This window comes from Myotis lucifugus, unplaced genomic scaffold, assembly GCF_000147115.1.
Source record: "Myotis lucifugus unplaced genomic scaffold, Myoluc2.0 scaffold_52, whole genome shotgun sequence".
In the NCBI taxonomy this organism is placed as follows: Eukaryota; Metazoa; Chordata; class Mammalia; order Chiroptera; family Vespertilionidae; genus Myotis; species Myotis lucifugus.
In genome coordinates this window covers 6,345,956-6,363,164 of record NW_005871100.1, presented here as the reverse complement: position 1 = coordinate 6,363,164, position 17,209 = coordinate 6,345,956, and the positions used below count along the sequence as shown (strand labels likewise).

Genomic DNA, 17,209 nt, shown 5'->3' with positions numbered 1-17,209 from the left:
GTAGGAAAGATGGCACATTGGTATCATCTTTCAACGTCTAGGAAATATAATTATGCTAATTTAGGAATCATCTGACTCTCCAATTCTCTTATCTTCTCTTACAGGCCTCTTGCTTTATTACCAACCTTCTCCCTCTGGTCCTGTACAGTTTTATATCTTATTCAGTATCAATTTCTGATTTTCTGTTTGGTTCGTTTTGATTTGATTTCTAAGTATTGCTCTATGCACCCTCCCTTTTATTAATTTTCAAAGTTACATTTTCTAAATACGTCCCCCAAATTTAAATTATTCTACAAGTTTCTTAATTCTCTATTATCTCTATTTACTTGAATTACCAAAGGCATTTTCTATATCTTTTTGTTTTGGTTTGTTGTTTATTTGTTTTTTAAAGGTAATATGTTCATCACAGCACAGCAAATTTAGAAAAGGACAGAAAATCACATAGGAAAACATTAAAATAAACCATAATTCTACCAATCAGAAATAACTATTATCATATTTTAAATCAATGCTAGAATCATAGCATATACAATATATCAGTAAATACCTTTTTAAATCACAATTTTAAAATGTTTGCATAGTATACCTAAGGACTACCATAATTTATTTAACCAACCTAGTGGCTCAATTTTTTTAAACAAGGAATGCTTAAAAACTGTATCTCTTACTTATTTCTTGGTACCAAATTAGAGCACAACAGAAATAAAAAATAATTTTCTTCAAGCAAATAAAACAGAAACAACCACATGCCAAATACTGAAAGATCATAATAGCTCCATCCTTTTAATTATATAATATTATTTTTTTCTGGTGAAATATTCCATTGAATTGCTATTCAACATTAGCTTCTTTATTGTATTTTTTGTGACTATAATAACTTTCCATGTGTTGGCTAGGCTGAACTTCATATTAACTTATTTTTCCCATTTTTAATCCTCACCCAAGGATATTTTTCCATTGATTTTCAGAGAGAGTGGAAGAGAGAGGGAAAGACAAATAGAAACTTTGACGTGAGAGAGGCACATCGATTGGTTGCCTCCTACACGCACCCCAACCAGGGCCCAGGCCAGGGAGAAGCCTGCAACTGAGATATGTTCCCTTGGCCAGAATCAAACCTGGGCCCCTTTGGTCCGTAGGCTGACGCTCTATCTACTGAGCCAAACCAGCTAGGGCATCTTATTTAACATTTTAAATACCCCTAACTGGTGTGGCTCAGTTGGTTGGAGCGTCATCTGTACACCAAAATGTGGTGGGTTCAATTCCCTGTCAGGGCACATACCAAGGTTGCCAGTTTGATCCCTGGTTGGGGCGCATGTGGGAGACAACTGATCAATGTTCAATTCCGTCATGGCACATACCGACGTAGCGGCTTTGATCCCTGGTTGAGAGGCAACTGATCAATGTTTCTTTCTCACGTTGATGTTTCTCTTTCTCTCTCTCCCCTACCTTCTCTCTCAAATCAATAAAAAAAGTTTTAAACAAATAATAAAATAAAACAAAAATAACTTAGATATATAACAAACTAGCAACCCTAGATTCATATATTTCAATATTAAAAACATTTAAATTTTAATTTACCTTGAACAAATCTGACACAATGATTGAAGAGAAACACTGGGCATATAGGTTAAGGCAGCATTGTAACACAACAAAAGGAATGTCAACACTTCAAACCTAAAGATAAACCAAAAGAATATTTACAAATCTTTAAAATTTTAAGTCAACCATAATTAAATTAAGCAGGCATTGGGGAGAGGTATGTTACAGAATAAACCTATACAAAATACTCACAACAATAATAATACAGAACTCCAAAAAGAAAAAAGAAGACTTCCCAAGTAACAGTCACATGAAAATTATCTTAAAAATTCGATGTTTCCAATGACATCTAAAGCAAAGTATAAGTGGCAAATCGGGACTATGTTTTTTCTCTTGTACAATGACTCAATATTTTTAAAAAATTGTTATACACAACTCATTAAACATTATTTATAAGCCTACTGAAATCAGTAGGAATCAGTGCGGTAGTAGTGTAGGTTATGTCTCTACAGCATACCTGTTCTGTGCTGTCAGCATCTCCCTTTGGGGGTGAGGTCCACTGTATACAACTTTTGACAAACCATGCTGGGATAGTGCACTCTCAGTCAGAGCCATGGACCCAATGCTGGAAGGCTAAAAAAAGGACATTTGAATAAAGAAGAAATAAAAACCCTTTTGTTAAAAATGTGATACTTAGAATACATATACCACTAAGAATAATTGCCATGAAATCATATATCTTAAAAACATTCAGACTGTCTACTAAATTTTCTGCTTAAAGAATAACTAACAACTGCCCTAACTGATTTGGCTCAGTGGATAGAGCGTCAGCCTGCGGACTCAAGGGTCCCAGGTTCGATTCCGGTCAAGGGCATGTGCCTTGGTTTCGGGCACATCCCCAGTGGGGAGTGTGCAGGAGGCAGCTGATCGATGTTTCTAACTCTCTATCCCTCTCCCTTCCTCTCTGTAAAAAATCAATAAAATTTTTTTTAAAAAAAGAATAACTAACAACCAAACTACAAATAGAAATAATAGTTAAACTTCAAAAATTCTGCCATGAAAATACATAATTGCTACCAAAAAAAAAAATAGACTAGATCACTAGCCATGAAAATACATAATTGCTACCAAAAAAAAAATAGACTAGATCACTTATCCATTGGAAGAAGAGAAAAATATTTCAAAATGAATACTTTAAATAGATTTCTTAAGAATCAGATTTTAGAGTTTAATGATTTTGAGTTCTCATTTCAAATTTGAAAACAGCAAATACTTTAGTGTTTTATACTTACAGTACTAATAAATTGATCAAAAATTTTGTCTCAATAACCAGACCCCAATTTATAGCAATTTCAAATCTTAGCAATAATAAGCATACTTGGATAAAATGCCACTTACTTCATGATATACAGATGGCTTGGATAAAGATGGAATCGTAAAACTCAATACTTTGCTATGTCCCTGTTTGTCAACTATTTCCTACAAAAGTAAAAGAAAGTATATTAAAATATTTATGTTTTTCACATAAATTTAAAAGTTAAATTTAAATTGTTATTCTAAAGTATGACCTGAAAAGAATTTTAAAGTCAACTGAAATCTTTAATTATGATAATCCATCATAAATTATTCAGAAATACTTGGAGTTAACCTTCCACTTTTGAAATATAAGTAATATAATACTCTGGTTTCTCTTCAGATCACATAAATCTTTCTCCTTTTAAAATATAACTAACATAAAAAAATTAAATATAAGTAACATAATTTTAAGGATGGCTGACATATAGATATAGTCTTAATAGTCATTAATTTTTTTCATGTAAGAAGTTACATTTTCTAAGTCAATTGACACAGTTATGAAATATGTCAAAAAAAAGTTCTTACTTTTTTTTCCATTTTAAAAAGTAGAAACCTTAAGTATCTAGAATGTCATACTAATTAATATAAAAACACTACTAGTAATTCAAACTATATGTTAAATCAATGTTATAAACTCTGGAGACAGTCCAAATTTTACAGAACTATTAGTGGTAGATGTTAGACTAAATTTTTTCTCCTGAACTTTTTGTGAAGGTCACAAACAATTTATAGACAATGGGTTTTAAGTTTAAAAACTTTTAAATTCAATAATTATATTTTCAGATACCTCTACAAAAGAAATGGTCTTATTTTCAGTCTTCAGTCAATCCCAAAAGAGTTATTTACATAACTAGAGGCCCGGTGCACAATATTCGTGCACAGGTAGGGTCCCTAGGCCTGGTGGTCAGCGTACGTCATAGCAAGCGATTGAACTCCTGATGGAACTCCCACGGGGACACTTTGCATATTAGCTATATAGATATATATATATGTGTGTGTGTGTGTGTGTGTGTGTGTGTGTGTGTGTGTGTATATATTATATGTATGCCCATATAGACCTCAACCTCATAAAGTTATGTTTGGAAGAATGAGCTGAATCATTTGATGTACAAAAAAACAAATATTAGCTTTACAAACATGAAAAGTAGTTGCTATTTGCTTTTGCTGAAAATGTTATGCATTTGCTTTTGCCAAAAAACATTTTGTTAACCACATTAAATACAAACCAAATTGTAAACCCCTAGAAGAAGAGCTTCAATGCATCCACTGCTGTGCACATTTCTGCTGGCTGAGACGGCAAGGTAGCACCAAATCAGTTCTGGAAGAAACTGCAGTGTAAATCGAAGTAACTGCTCCTCTCCACTGCGATAGAATTCAAAGAGCTGGTGACAAACAGGTTCTAGCAACTGGAAGAGGGCAAAATGTTAATTCAAAGATTGGATTGTATTTGAAAGACACTGATATATAAAATATAAAAGTTTTTCCTTGATCGGTAATTGCTGAAATATATAAAAGTGTTTCCCATTTTTTGGGGGGGGGGGGCAAAACTACTCATTGCTAAACTATTTAGTAAAACTTTGAACTCTAGTGGAAGGCTAAAGCAAAGCAAGTGTATATAGAAGTACTTCATAAACTTTAAAATATTTTATAACTAAGGTAGCATTGTTAGTAAAACCATATCTTTTTTTAAAAATATATTTTATTGATTTTTTTACAGAGAGGAAGGGAGAGAGATAGAGAGTTAGAAACATCGATGAGAGAGAAACATCGATCAGCTGCCTCCTACACATCTCCCACTGGGGATGTGCCCGCAACCCAGGTACATGCCCTTGACCGGAATCGAACCTGGGACCCCTCAGTCCGCAGGCCGACGCTCTATCCACTGAGCCAAACCGGTTTCAGCAAAACCATATCTTTTTAATTTCTTAAAATACCTAGGACGTAAATAGTTTCTCCTTAATATCTTTAATATCCTTTCTTTCTAATTAAAAATAAAAATGCCAATATGTAAATAATTGGCTACAGGGTTGGAGAAATTGAAGTGGGAATCCTATGTAGTTACTGTTATCTCCTGAGTTTAGAATTAGGCAGCATTTGACAATGACTGGTGTGTGGAATAGCTGAATAATTACAGAGCCCTTAGATCTACATCCCTATTGAAACCATGGTTAATTGCCACCGGATAATCTAAACATTGAGGTCATTTTGTTTTAAACATGATTTGGAAATTATCTATATAACCTTTCCTCTCCCACCACAACCTCTGTATAATAGACATTTTTAAAAACAGAAAGTCAAGATAAGAGACCCTTGTATGTAAGTATTATTATAAAGCATATTCAGTGATCACACAGAGTCATAAACAAATATTTGAAGAGTTTCAGAGTAGTCATTTTTCACACCATCAGGCTATAAATTTAAGTCAAGTTACTAAACAGATTTTCTACTACCAATAATTGTAATGAACAGAAACTAATTTATAATGGATGTTTATATATATACTAGAGCAGTGATGGCGAACCTTTTAAGTTCGGCGTGTCAGCATTTTGAAAAACCCTAACTTAACTCTAGTGCCATGTCACATATAGAAATTTTTTGATATTTGCAATCATAGTAAAACAAAGACTTATATTTTTTATATTTATTTTATATATTTAAATGCCATTTAACAAAGAAAAATCAACCAAAAAAATGAGTTCGCGTGTCACCTCTGACACGCATGTCATAGGTTCACCATCACTGTACTACTGTACTAGAGGCTCAGTGCACAAATTCGTGCACCAGTGGGGTCCTTTGGCCTGGCCTGCGGGATCGGGCCAAAACCGGCTCTCAGATATCCACCAAGGGGTCCTGGATTGTGAGAGGGCACAGGCCAGGCTGAGGGACCCACCAGTGCACGATCAGGGCGGGGAGAGACACAGGAGTTTGGCCAGCTGGGGAGGGACTGCGGGAGGGCTCCAGGGCATGTCCAGCCCATTTCGCTCAGTCCCGATCAGCCGGACCCCAGCAGCAAGCTAACCTACCAGTCGGAGCATCTGCGCTCTGGTGGTCAATGCACGTCATAGCAACTGGTCGACCGGTTGACTGTCTGTCCCCGGTGGTCAGTGCACATCATAGCGAGCGGTTGAGCGGCCTTAGCATATCATTAGCATATTATGCTTTGATTGGTTGAACAGCCGACCAGTTGACCGGACACTTAGCATATTAGGCTTTTATTATATAGGATTAATTTCAGAGAAGGGACAGGAAGAGAAAAATAAAAACACCAATGATGAGAGAGAATCATTGATTGGCTGCCTCCTACACGACCCTTACTGGGGATCAAGCTCCCAACCTGGGCATGTGCCCTGGCCAGGAATCAAAAAACTGTGTGTGACCTCCTGATTCATAGGTTGATGCTCAACCACTGAGCCAGGTCAGCTGGGCTATGTTGTCTTTTAAGAATATGGATTACAGCATGGGAGAACATATTTGCCAATGTTATATCCAACAAGGTTTTAATCTCCAAAATTTGTAGGGAACTCATACAACTTAACAAAAGGAAGATAAACAATCCAATAAAAAAATGAACAAAGGATCTAAATAGACACTTTTTAAAAAGAGGACATACAGAAGGCCAAGAGACATATAAAAACATGCTCAAAGTCACTAATCATCTGAGAGATGCAAATCAAAACAACAGTGAGGTACCATCTCACACCTGTCAGAATGGCTATTATCAACAAATCAACAAACGACAAGTGCTGGCAAGGATGTGGAGAAAAAGGAACCCTCGTGCACTGCTGGTGGGAATGCAGACTGGTGCAGCCACTGTGGAAAACAGTATAGAGTTTCCTCAAAAAATTAAAAATGGAACTCCCATTTGACCCAGTAATCTCACTTCTAGAAATATATCCCAAGAAATATAAACACCAATTAGAAAGGATATATGCACCCCTATGTTCACAGCAGCACAATTTACCATAGCTAAGATTTGGAAATAGCCTAAGTGCCCATCAGCAGATGAGTAGATGAAAAAACTGTGGTACATCTACACAATGGAATACTACGCTGCTGTAAAAAAGAAGGAACTCTTACCATTTGCAATAGCATGGATGCACCTGGACAGCATTATGGTAAGCGAAATAAGCCAGTCGGAAAAAGATAAATATCACATGATCACATTCATTTGTGGGATATAATGAACAACATAAATTGATGAACATAAATAGATCCAGACCATCCAACCTCAGAGGGAAGGCGGGATGGGGGGGGTCGGTGACGGGGGGTAAGAGAGCAACCAAAGGACTTATATGCATGCATATAAGCATAACCCATGGTCACAGACTGTAGGGGGATGAGGGCATATCCTGGGGGGTGAGAACAGCCGGTGAGAGGTCAATGGGGGGAAAAGGAGACATACGTAATACTTTCAACAATAAAGAATTAAAAAAAAAGAATACGGATTACACACTACCTTTACCACATTAATCAGGCAAAAACCATAAAACAAAATTATATGCAAAACCTCCTAAATCAGTGCTTCTAAATGTGTGGTCCATGGACTGAAAACCATCAACAAACTGTTACCAGTCCCCAACAATATAAATACAGAAACTGAAAGGAAGAAACTTTTATAGCAACTTGATATTGCTACAACATCTAAGTGGGTGATCAGCAGACTTATTCACAGTATAGATTAGTTAGGGTTTATCAAATCTGTGTGGGACCTCACATGTGATGTGAGTTGCATGTTCACCATGACCATTAGGTATACATATTCTGTGACATATTAGAAAACTTTTAAAATCTGGTCTTTCATCACACTTTGAGAAATAGTGCTATGAACGATTAGAGCTGTTTTCACTGTTAATTTGAATAAAAGAAATGCTATGAACCAAACTAGCCTATCAGAAATTTACCTTACAAACTCTATCCAAAGTAGCCTGGTTAAAACACAGTTCACCAGAAAAATAATTTTTAAGTCTTTTAAAAATATTAAGCACAAAATGACAAATAAGATTTAACTTGCTTAAAAAATTATAAAGCACATAGCTATACTTACTCTACTTGGTGAAATAATTCTCAATTAAATATGGAAAACTTTAAAACAGCTTTTACCCAAACATTAAAAACTAAAACTCTTCAAGGAAACAACTTACACATACTATACAAATTAAGAAGCTTTGGGGAGGAGGAAGGGGCAAGCAAAATATGATTATTCTATTCAGTTATTCCAGTTAACATTTTTGTCACTATACTCCCTATTCTTTCCTTCAGCACTTAAAATTCATGATGCACTTTATAGCACACTCAGCAGAAGCTGAGTTATTCCAGATCCCCTCCAAAAGAGGTGAACTACTCAAATAACCAGACTCTAGTTTTGATAGTTTCATCCCAAAGACACATAGGTCTATATAGGACTGAACTCCAAAGTATAAGTTATTTTAGCACTGAATAATAATAATATTCATGGTATTAGAGCCTATCATGTCTTCTACCAAAATCAAGTACAAAAGAATCACATGCCTCATATTCCTCCTCTCTATTCCCCCTCTTTCCATTCTAACTGGCACAGCTCAGGTTCTCAACAGCTCCCTCCTTGGCATTTTCATAGCTTCCTAGTCTCTTGTTTTCAATTTTTCCATTCTCCAAATCTATCCTCCACATAGCCACTTTCTTAAAAGAATAATCTAATCAAGTCATCCCTTCAGTGCAAAAAAAGTCTAGTCTGTTTATGACAGATTTCAAGATCCACAATGGCTACAACCCAATCTCTTTCCAGCTTCAGTTCCTACCAGTCTTATCCTCTCTTAACTACTGCATTAGCCTATGTATTTGCTTTTTTTCTAACTGCCATACCTTTTTATTGTCTACACTATTTCTAACCCTTTTCTATTTCTACTATGAATGGTGGGATTTATAAGCATCAGAATCTGGAATACAGATCATTTTATCACCTTCGAACTAAATTTGCTACCAAGAAAGAAAGAAAAGGAGACGGAAGCAAGGGAAAAGAAAGAAGGACTGGGGAAAACACCAGCCAGTGCTTGCCTTTCCTTAAATGCCTTACATTTTTTCAGGCCTCTGTAAACTATCCCTAAGGCTTGGAATGGTCCTTTATCTTGCACACCTAGCAAATTCAAGCATATCCAACTAGCATCAGTTAAGAACTGCCTTGGAAGTATGTGTTTACTTACTTTCTACTCCTTCCTCTTTTGAGAGGAATGCTATTCATCTTTGAAAGATGCTACTTATCTTTGATTTTCTATTGCCTAGCATTGCAGCTGGCTCATAGTGGACACAAATATTTGCCAAAGGAGTAGATGAATGTAGTGACCCAGACTTTTCTAGGCTACCTCAAGCAAGATAGAGAGAGAGATAAGGAGGAACATGTTCAGAAATGGCTTTTGGATTTTGGTAATAATTTTATTTCTTGGCCTGGGGGTGGGTACACTGGAGTTCATTTTATTATAAATGTTTTTTTACTCTGCCATTTTTGAACATAAAGTATTCTTTTCTTACCCCCTCTACCCCATTTCTCAAAGGCAATAATGTACATTATAGTTGTTTAAACACATATGTTTCTCACTCTTTTATATATGTTATATTTCAAAATAAAAATTTAAAAATCAACTGTACTAGTACAATCAATAGTTCTAATACAATAAACTGTAAGAGTACTTACCTCACTTTGTGGCTCCTGGATAACTTTATAAAGAGATGAAACTAAAGAACTCTTATCTTTCAAATTTGTGGCATAATTTGGTAAAGATGCTTCTGGTAGTGTCTAAACAAAATAAAAAATACATTTTATTTTTATGAAATGTCCAGAATAGGCAAATCCATAGACAGAATGTAGACCAGTTGTTTTCAGAGATTGGGGGAGGGGAGAGTTGAGAGTGACTAACAGGCATAGAGCTTCTTTTTAGGGCAATGGACATGTCCTAGAATTAGATGCTAGTGTTAGTTGCACAGCATTATGAATATACTAAAAATCGCATTTCCACCTTAAGACAAAAAAAAAAGTTATGTGAATTATTTCTCAAAATAATTGCAAAAATAAAATGAAAAATATATTTAGTCCTCTTATCACCAACGGGGACGTAAATTAACATCAACACTTCATCTTTAATCACCGTGTAGGGTAAAAAATGAGAATACAAACCATGTGTAAAGCCAGAGATACATTTTTCTATAGCATTATATAAGTTAAAAATCTCATTAGCCATATTGATCCTGCTTTTTAATAAACATTGTATTAATAGACATTGTTGTATAACGATTGAATGTTTCAAACCTGAAAGCTACAGATCATTATCAAAGTAACTCTCCTGGGTTGCATATAGTGACTGTTAAATTAGGTAAGGCTGTTCTCCTTTATAAAATTGGGGCGAAATTTTAGACTTCTCAGAACTGCAGAACAAGGTAGCCACACTACCAACAAACCAGTTTTCCTAATGACATTTAAAATATAGACAACTAATCACAGCTTTCCAGCATCACCCGTTCAGAAAGCACACCATGACCATAGAGGAATGAGAAGAGATAAAACTCCAGGAGTAAGTCAGATGGTTTGGGATAAAAGTAGTAGGAAAACCTAAAAAGCAAAAACAGAACACTTCATAACAAAGGATAAAAACCTATCCTCCTAGAAAATACCCCTTCCTTAACAACATGTCTGTCTCCCAAGTCATTACTTCCTTCAAGCAATCAACAAAAATCCAGCAGTAGATATAATCTATATATCTATATATATAAAAGGGTAAGTGAGTGACTGACCAACCAACCATCCGTCCGACCATCCAACCGACCGGACGTACATATGACGCACATCTTCTTCTATATATATAAAAGGCTAAGTGACCAACCACACGTCGGTCCAACTGCCCAACCAACCGGCTGGTACATATGACGCACACTGGCAATCTACACTAATAAAAGAGAAAGATGCAAATGACTGTACCTTCGTGACACTCACCAGCCAATCAGGAGTGAGTATGCAAATTAACCCAACAAAGATGGCAGGTTAATTTGCATACACAGGCGTGAGCAGCCGGGGGCAGGGCGGGGACGCAGGTGTTCTGCACCACCCCAGCCGCTCCAGGCCTCTGAGCAGCGTGGGAAGGCGGAAAGGCAGCTCCGGGCCAGAATGAAGGCAGAAAGGTGGCTCCAGGCCGGAGCGAAGGTGGTGCCAGCAGCCAGGGGGAGGAAGGCCCATTTTGCAAGTATCTTTGTGCTTTGGGCCTCTAGTTTAAAAATAAATGACTCGTGCATGCGCAATATTTGTCCCCATCTGACACTGGCCTCCCATTTAAATTAATTCGAAGACAGTTTTCCATGATGCCAGCATTTGTGACGACTATTAATAAATCACAAGGACAAACTCTAGACAGAGTAGGAATATTCTACCTGAACCTGTTTTCAGACATGGTCAGTTATACATTGCTTTCTCTCAAGTTCAAAGAGCGTGTGACATTAAAATAAAAGTTGGAAATACTTCATCACAAGAGAAATTAGTCAAGCACCCTGAAAGTGTTTTTAATCTTAATGTGGTATACAGGGAGATAATAGAATAAGTTTAATCAATTTATCAGTCATTGTTTTTATCAATGTTGTTTTTATATCATGTTTTTGTTATTTTTATATCATGTTTTTGTTGTTTTTATATCATGTCTTTGTTGTTATATCATGTTGTTATTGTTTATTTATTCAATTTATATATTATTTTCATATACATTTTACTAATTTTCTTTCATCTCTGACACTTCTATTATAGAGAAAGGGCGAATAGTGATATTAAAATATTTCTTCTAATTAATTTCCTTTCAATGTGCACAAATCCATGCACTGGGCCACTAGTGTCTCAATATATTGGTAACAGTCATTCCAAGATACACTATTTTTTACATGTCCCATATCCTAGTATTTCATGATTTAAAGTGGGTTATGAGACTAAAAAAATAATCCCATTTACCATCGCACCAAAAAATTAAGATATCTAGGAATAAACTTAACTAAAGAGGTAAAAGACCTCTACTCAGAAAACTACAGGACGTTGACAAAAGAGATAGAGGAAGACATAAACAGATGGAAGAACATACCATGTTCTTGGATTGGTAGAATCAACATCATTAAAATGTCCATACTACCCAAAGCAATCTATAAATTCAACGCACTTCCCATTAAAATACCAACAACATATTTCACAGACCTAGAACGAATTCTCCAAAAATTCATCTGGAATAAAAAAAGACCACGAATAGCTACAGCAATCCTGAGAAAGAACAAAGTAGGTGGGATCTCAATACCAGATAGCAAGCTGTATTACAAAGCCACTGTTCTCAAAACTGCCTGGTACTGGCACAAGAACAGACATATAGATCAATGGAATAGAATAGAGAGCCCAGAAATCGACCCGAACCAATATGCTCAATTAATATTTGACAAAGGAGGCAAGAACATACAATGGAGTCAAGATAGTCTCTTCAATAAATGGTGTTGGGAAAATTGGACAGATACATGCAAGAAAATGAAATTAGACCACCAACTTACACCATACACAAAAATAAACTCAAAATGGATAAAGGACTTAAATGTACGACAGGAAACCATAAAAATTCTAGAAGAATCCAAAGGCAACAAAATCTCAGACATATGCCGAAGCAATTTCTTCACCGATACAGCTCCTAGGGCATTGGAAACTAAAGAGAAAATAAACAAATGGGACTACATCAAAATAAAAAGCTTCTGCACAGCAAAAGAAACCATCAACAAAACAACAAGAAAGCCCACTGCATGGGAGAACATATTTGCCAATGTTATATCTGATAAGGGCCTAATCTCCAACATTTATAGGGAACTCATACAACTTAACAAAAGGAAGATAAACAATCCAATAAAAAAATGGGCAAAGGACCTAAATAGACACCTTTCAAAAGAGGACATTCAGAAAGCCAAGAGACATATGAAAACATGCTCAAAGTCACTAATCATCTGAGAGATGCAAATCAAAACAACAATGAGGTACCATCTCACACCTGTCAGAATGGCTATCATCAACAAATCAACAAACGACAAGTGCTGGAGAGGATGTGGAGAAAAAGGAACACTCGTGCACTGCTGGTGGGAATGCAGACTGTTGCAGCCACTATGGAAGACAGTATGGAGTTTCCTCAAAAAACTAAAAATGGAACTCCCATTTGACCCAGTGATCCCACTTCTATGAATATATCCCAAGAAACCAAAAACACCAATCAGAAAGGATATATGCACCCCTACGTTCATAGCAGCACAATTCACCATAGCTAAGATCTGGAAACAGCCTAAGTGCCCATCAGTAGATGAATGGATTAGAAAACTGTGGTACATCTACACGATGGAATACTATGCTGCTGTAAAAAAGAAGGAACTCTTACAATTTGCAAAGGCATGGATGGAGCTGGAGAGCATTATGCTAAGTGAAATAAGCCAGTCAATGAAGGAAAAATACCACATGATCTCACTCATTTATGGATAATAAAGACCATTATAAACTTATGAACAAAAATAGATACAGAGGCAGAGCAGCCTCGAACAGACTGTCAAACTACAGTGGGAAGGCGGGGAGGGTTGGGGAGCAGGAGGGGAGGGTAAGAGATCAACCGAGGGACTTGTATGCATGCATATAAGCATAACCAATGGACATAAGACACTGGGGGGTAGGGGAGGCCAGGGGATTGTCAAGGGTGGGAAAAAAAGGAGACATATGTAATACTCTTTGTAATACTTTAAGCAATAAAACAATTTAAAAATAAATAAATGAATAAATAAATAAATAAAATAAAAATAAAGTGGGTTCTGGTTGCCCAGCCGGTGTAGCTCAGTGGTTGAGCATTGATCCATGAACCAGGAGGTCATGGCTCGATCCTGGGTCAGAGCATATGCCCGGGTTGCAGGCTCCATTCCCAGTGTGGGACGTGCAGGAGGCAGCCAATCAATGATTCTCTCTCATCATTTCTATCTCTCTCTCCTTCTCCCTTCCCCTCTGAAATCAATATATTTTAAAATAAATAAACAAATAAATAAATAAATAAAGTGGGTTATGGTTAGTGTACATAGCTGTATGTGTGCATAAATACACATAGAAAATTAAACAGCATAATTTTTATAATAAGGATATCTGATTCATTTTCACTCTACTGTGAGCTCCTTGAGGATAAGAACTATCTTATTGCCTCTCCATCCACAGCACTCAGCACAAAGCCTGGTACTCAAACTTTTGCTGAAGGAATTTATTATAGATGAACTGAATAAGAAATGAACACGGTCACTGTTTACACACCAGCAGATTCTTTATAATTAGGTCACATCTCACTTTAGGTTATATAAGTAAATAGATTGTTTTAAAATTTAATAAAATAGTTTTGTTCAGCAGAGTGGTAAGTAAATGTGAACTATCTGGGAACCTTCTACCATTCTCAGGTGTTGGTGGAGGGAAGGAGTTTTACTGCAACTGTTTACATAAAGAGGAGATTAGGGCATTCTTCAATATTTCAAAAGCATGTAACAAAAGATCTCCAGACAACATTTCATTTCCCTTATTTGATCAAGGGTAACCTAATATTGGAGGAATTTATATAAAAGGAAATAATAGTCAAATAAACAGAGTATTTCTAATCCCCTGGATGGAAATGAACCTGAATTATATATGCAAAATACATTATTTTATATATGCATACATATGTATGTCTAACTATAAAATTTTAAATTGAGTGAATTGAAATATAAATCGTAAAAAATTAGTAAAAAATAAAGATTATATTATATATACTATTTAAGCTAAAAATGGAACATTCATTTAAAATGTGAACTATAATTTTTAGTTTATGTGCCAATTATGCCTCATGAGGTAAAATATTTTCTGTGAAACAGCCAAAGACAAAACAAACAAACAAAAACAGCTCTTTTTGGAAAAGCCAAGCTCTAGAAAATACCCTGGACCAAACTACTACTGCTAAAAATGACAGGACAGGTCTCCTAAAAATTAGTGCCATGAACTATTGCATTTTATCACAATTCTATTATTATTTCATTTTGTGAATATAGGAGAAGTTAATTTTGTTTATACAAGGGGAGAAACTATAATTGCTGTATTTATGAACATGCTTTGAAAAACTTAAGATCTAAAAGACCCTAATGATTTAAATAGTGTTACAGCAAATCTTTGTATTTTTCTGCACTGTATCAGTTCAAAGGTACTGGCCTTCTTTTTTTTCCCCCCAATAATTGTTTTTTAATTCTTTTTATATATATTTTTGTATTGATTTCAGAGAGGAAGGGAGAGGGAGAGAGAGGTAGAAACATCAATGATGAAAGACAATCATTGATTGGCTGCCTCCTGCATGCCTTCTACTGGGGATGGAGCCCGCAACCTGGGGCATGTGCCCTTGACTGGAATCGAACCCAGGACCCTTCAGTCTGCAGGCAGCTCCATCCCCACTTTTTTTTAGAGAGAGGGAAAGACAGAGAGAAATATCGATGTAAGAGAAACACATGGATTGGTTGCCTCCTGCATGCGCCTGACCAGAGCCCAGGCCAAGGAGGAGTTTGCAACTAAGATACGAGCCCTTGACCAGAATCGAACTCGGGACCCTTGGGTCCAGAGGCCAACACTCTATCCACTGAGCCAAACCAACTAGGGCAGTACTGGCCTTCTTAAATACCAGTTAAGCTTTCACACTTTTCAGAAGGCAGAACTGGAGACAAAAAAGCAATTATCGGAAATTATGTTGGAAAATTAGTCTTGGTAAAATTTGAAGACAGATGCTTCATAAGAAAGAATCATTTGGCAGATGGTTTTTTTTTAAATGTAAGGATGTGATATGGGTTCGGTGGAAAAGAATTAATGAAGATGGACAGATGGGTGGAGAACCAATAAATAAAGCAACTCTGTTCAAAAACGTTACACATAAGACTGGATTTTGAGTTACACTGAGATTCAGTGATTACCAGAAAATTGAAAAAATTAGGAGTCTGGAAATCTGCTAGATAAATCTATATAAAGCATCAAGAAAAATGATACAATCTGAAAGATAATATGGTACAAGTAAAATTTTGAAAAGCTAGAGGTTGAAATTCATGAAATCTTAAAATAATGAAGTCCCAATCTAATTATTTTGTTGGTATATAAAGTGTACTGAAAAGGAGAGCCCAAAGCCAGAGCCCAAGGGGAAAAAAATCACACAAAGCAAACTGAGTTGTCTTTGTACATCTGAGAGAATGTTGAGTGAGGTTATGGAGTTGGGAGTTCAGACTGTGACCATGGAACAGTGTAGAAAGTGCTAAAATCATCTTCACAGACTTCCCAGACTTAAAATTTTCTGATGAGAATAGTGAGACGCAAAGAAGTTATATGATTGGCCCAATATCATAAAACCACCCAGCAGAAGACTTATAATTAGATCAAAGTGTTTCTGACTTCTCAGACCAATATACTTTGTACCACTTTACCAATCATGATGACTTTGGCCATATTAGCACATGGTTATTAAATTAAACAACTAACCCCCAGCCGGCATGGCTCAGTGGTTGAGTGTCAACCGATGAACCAGGAAGTCACGATTTGATTCCTGGTCAGGGCACATGCCTGGGTTACGGGCTTGATCCCCAGTGTGGAGTGTGCAAGAGGCAGCCAATGATTCTCTCTCATCATTCATGTTTCTCTCTCTTCCTCTCTGAAGTCAATAAAAATATTTCTTAAATTAAAAAACCAAGCAGAGGCCTTTTCTAAAATTATATACTTATCTATCTATAAATATAAAAGCCTAATATGCAAAGTGTCCCCTCAGGAGTTCGACCGACCAGGCGTTTGATCGCTTGCTATGATGTGCGCTGACCACCAGGGGGTGGTGTGGAATGAAGGAAGGCCCCGGCCGGCAGCTGGCAGCCGCTAGGGACCCTACCCATGCACGAATTTTGTGCACTGGGCCTCTAGTCCTCCTATCTAATAATAGACAAACATGGTAATTGACCGAACACTCACTACGCCTCCCATTGGCTAATCAGTGAGATATGCAAATTAACTGCCAACAAAGATGTCGGTTAATTTGCATACGGAGGCGCAAAGCAGCGGAGCGAAGACTGAAGGCGGCTCTGGCCGGAGCAAAGGCCTGGGTCCCAGGTGCCAGAGGAAAACCGGTGCCGGCAGCCAGGGGAAGGGAAGGCCTATTGCACGAATCTTTTTGTGCAACAGGCCTCTAGTATTTATATAAGTATATATCACTCAAAAATCTAATCTCATGTGTAATGTTTTGAACAGAGTTGTTTTATTTATTGGTTTTCCATCCATCTGTCC

The 17,209-nt window shown here is 36.6% G+C and overlaps 1 protein-coding gene across 4 annotated transcripts in view; it reads right to left on the bottom strand.

The window, feature by feature from the left end:
- FAM126A (family with sequence similarity 126 member A) overlaps positions 1-17,209 on the bottom strand; it is a 61,613-nt gene that overhangs the window by 24,596 nt on the left and 19,808 nt on the right. For 2 of the 4 annotated variants that reach the window (XM_006088809.3, XM_014455915.2), the window contains exons 3-7: positions 9,563-9,664; positions 4,122-4,301; positions 2,938-3,018; positions 2,057-2,172; positions 1,579-1,674 (exon numbers count right to left, since the gene is read on the bottom strand). In XM_006088809.3, the coding sequence (XP_006088871.1) occupies positions 1,579-1,674; positions 2,057-2,172; positions 2,938-3,018; positions 4,122-4,301; positions 9,563-9,664 (575 nt within the window). The remainder of the gene's footprint in view (positions 1-1,578; positions 1,675-2,056; positions 2,173-2,937; positions 3,019-4,121; positions 4,302-9,562; positions 9,665-17,209) is intronic. The other 2 variants (XM_014455914.2, XM_023753856.1) reach the window with 2 other exon arrangements.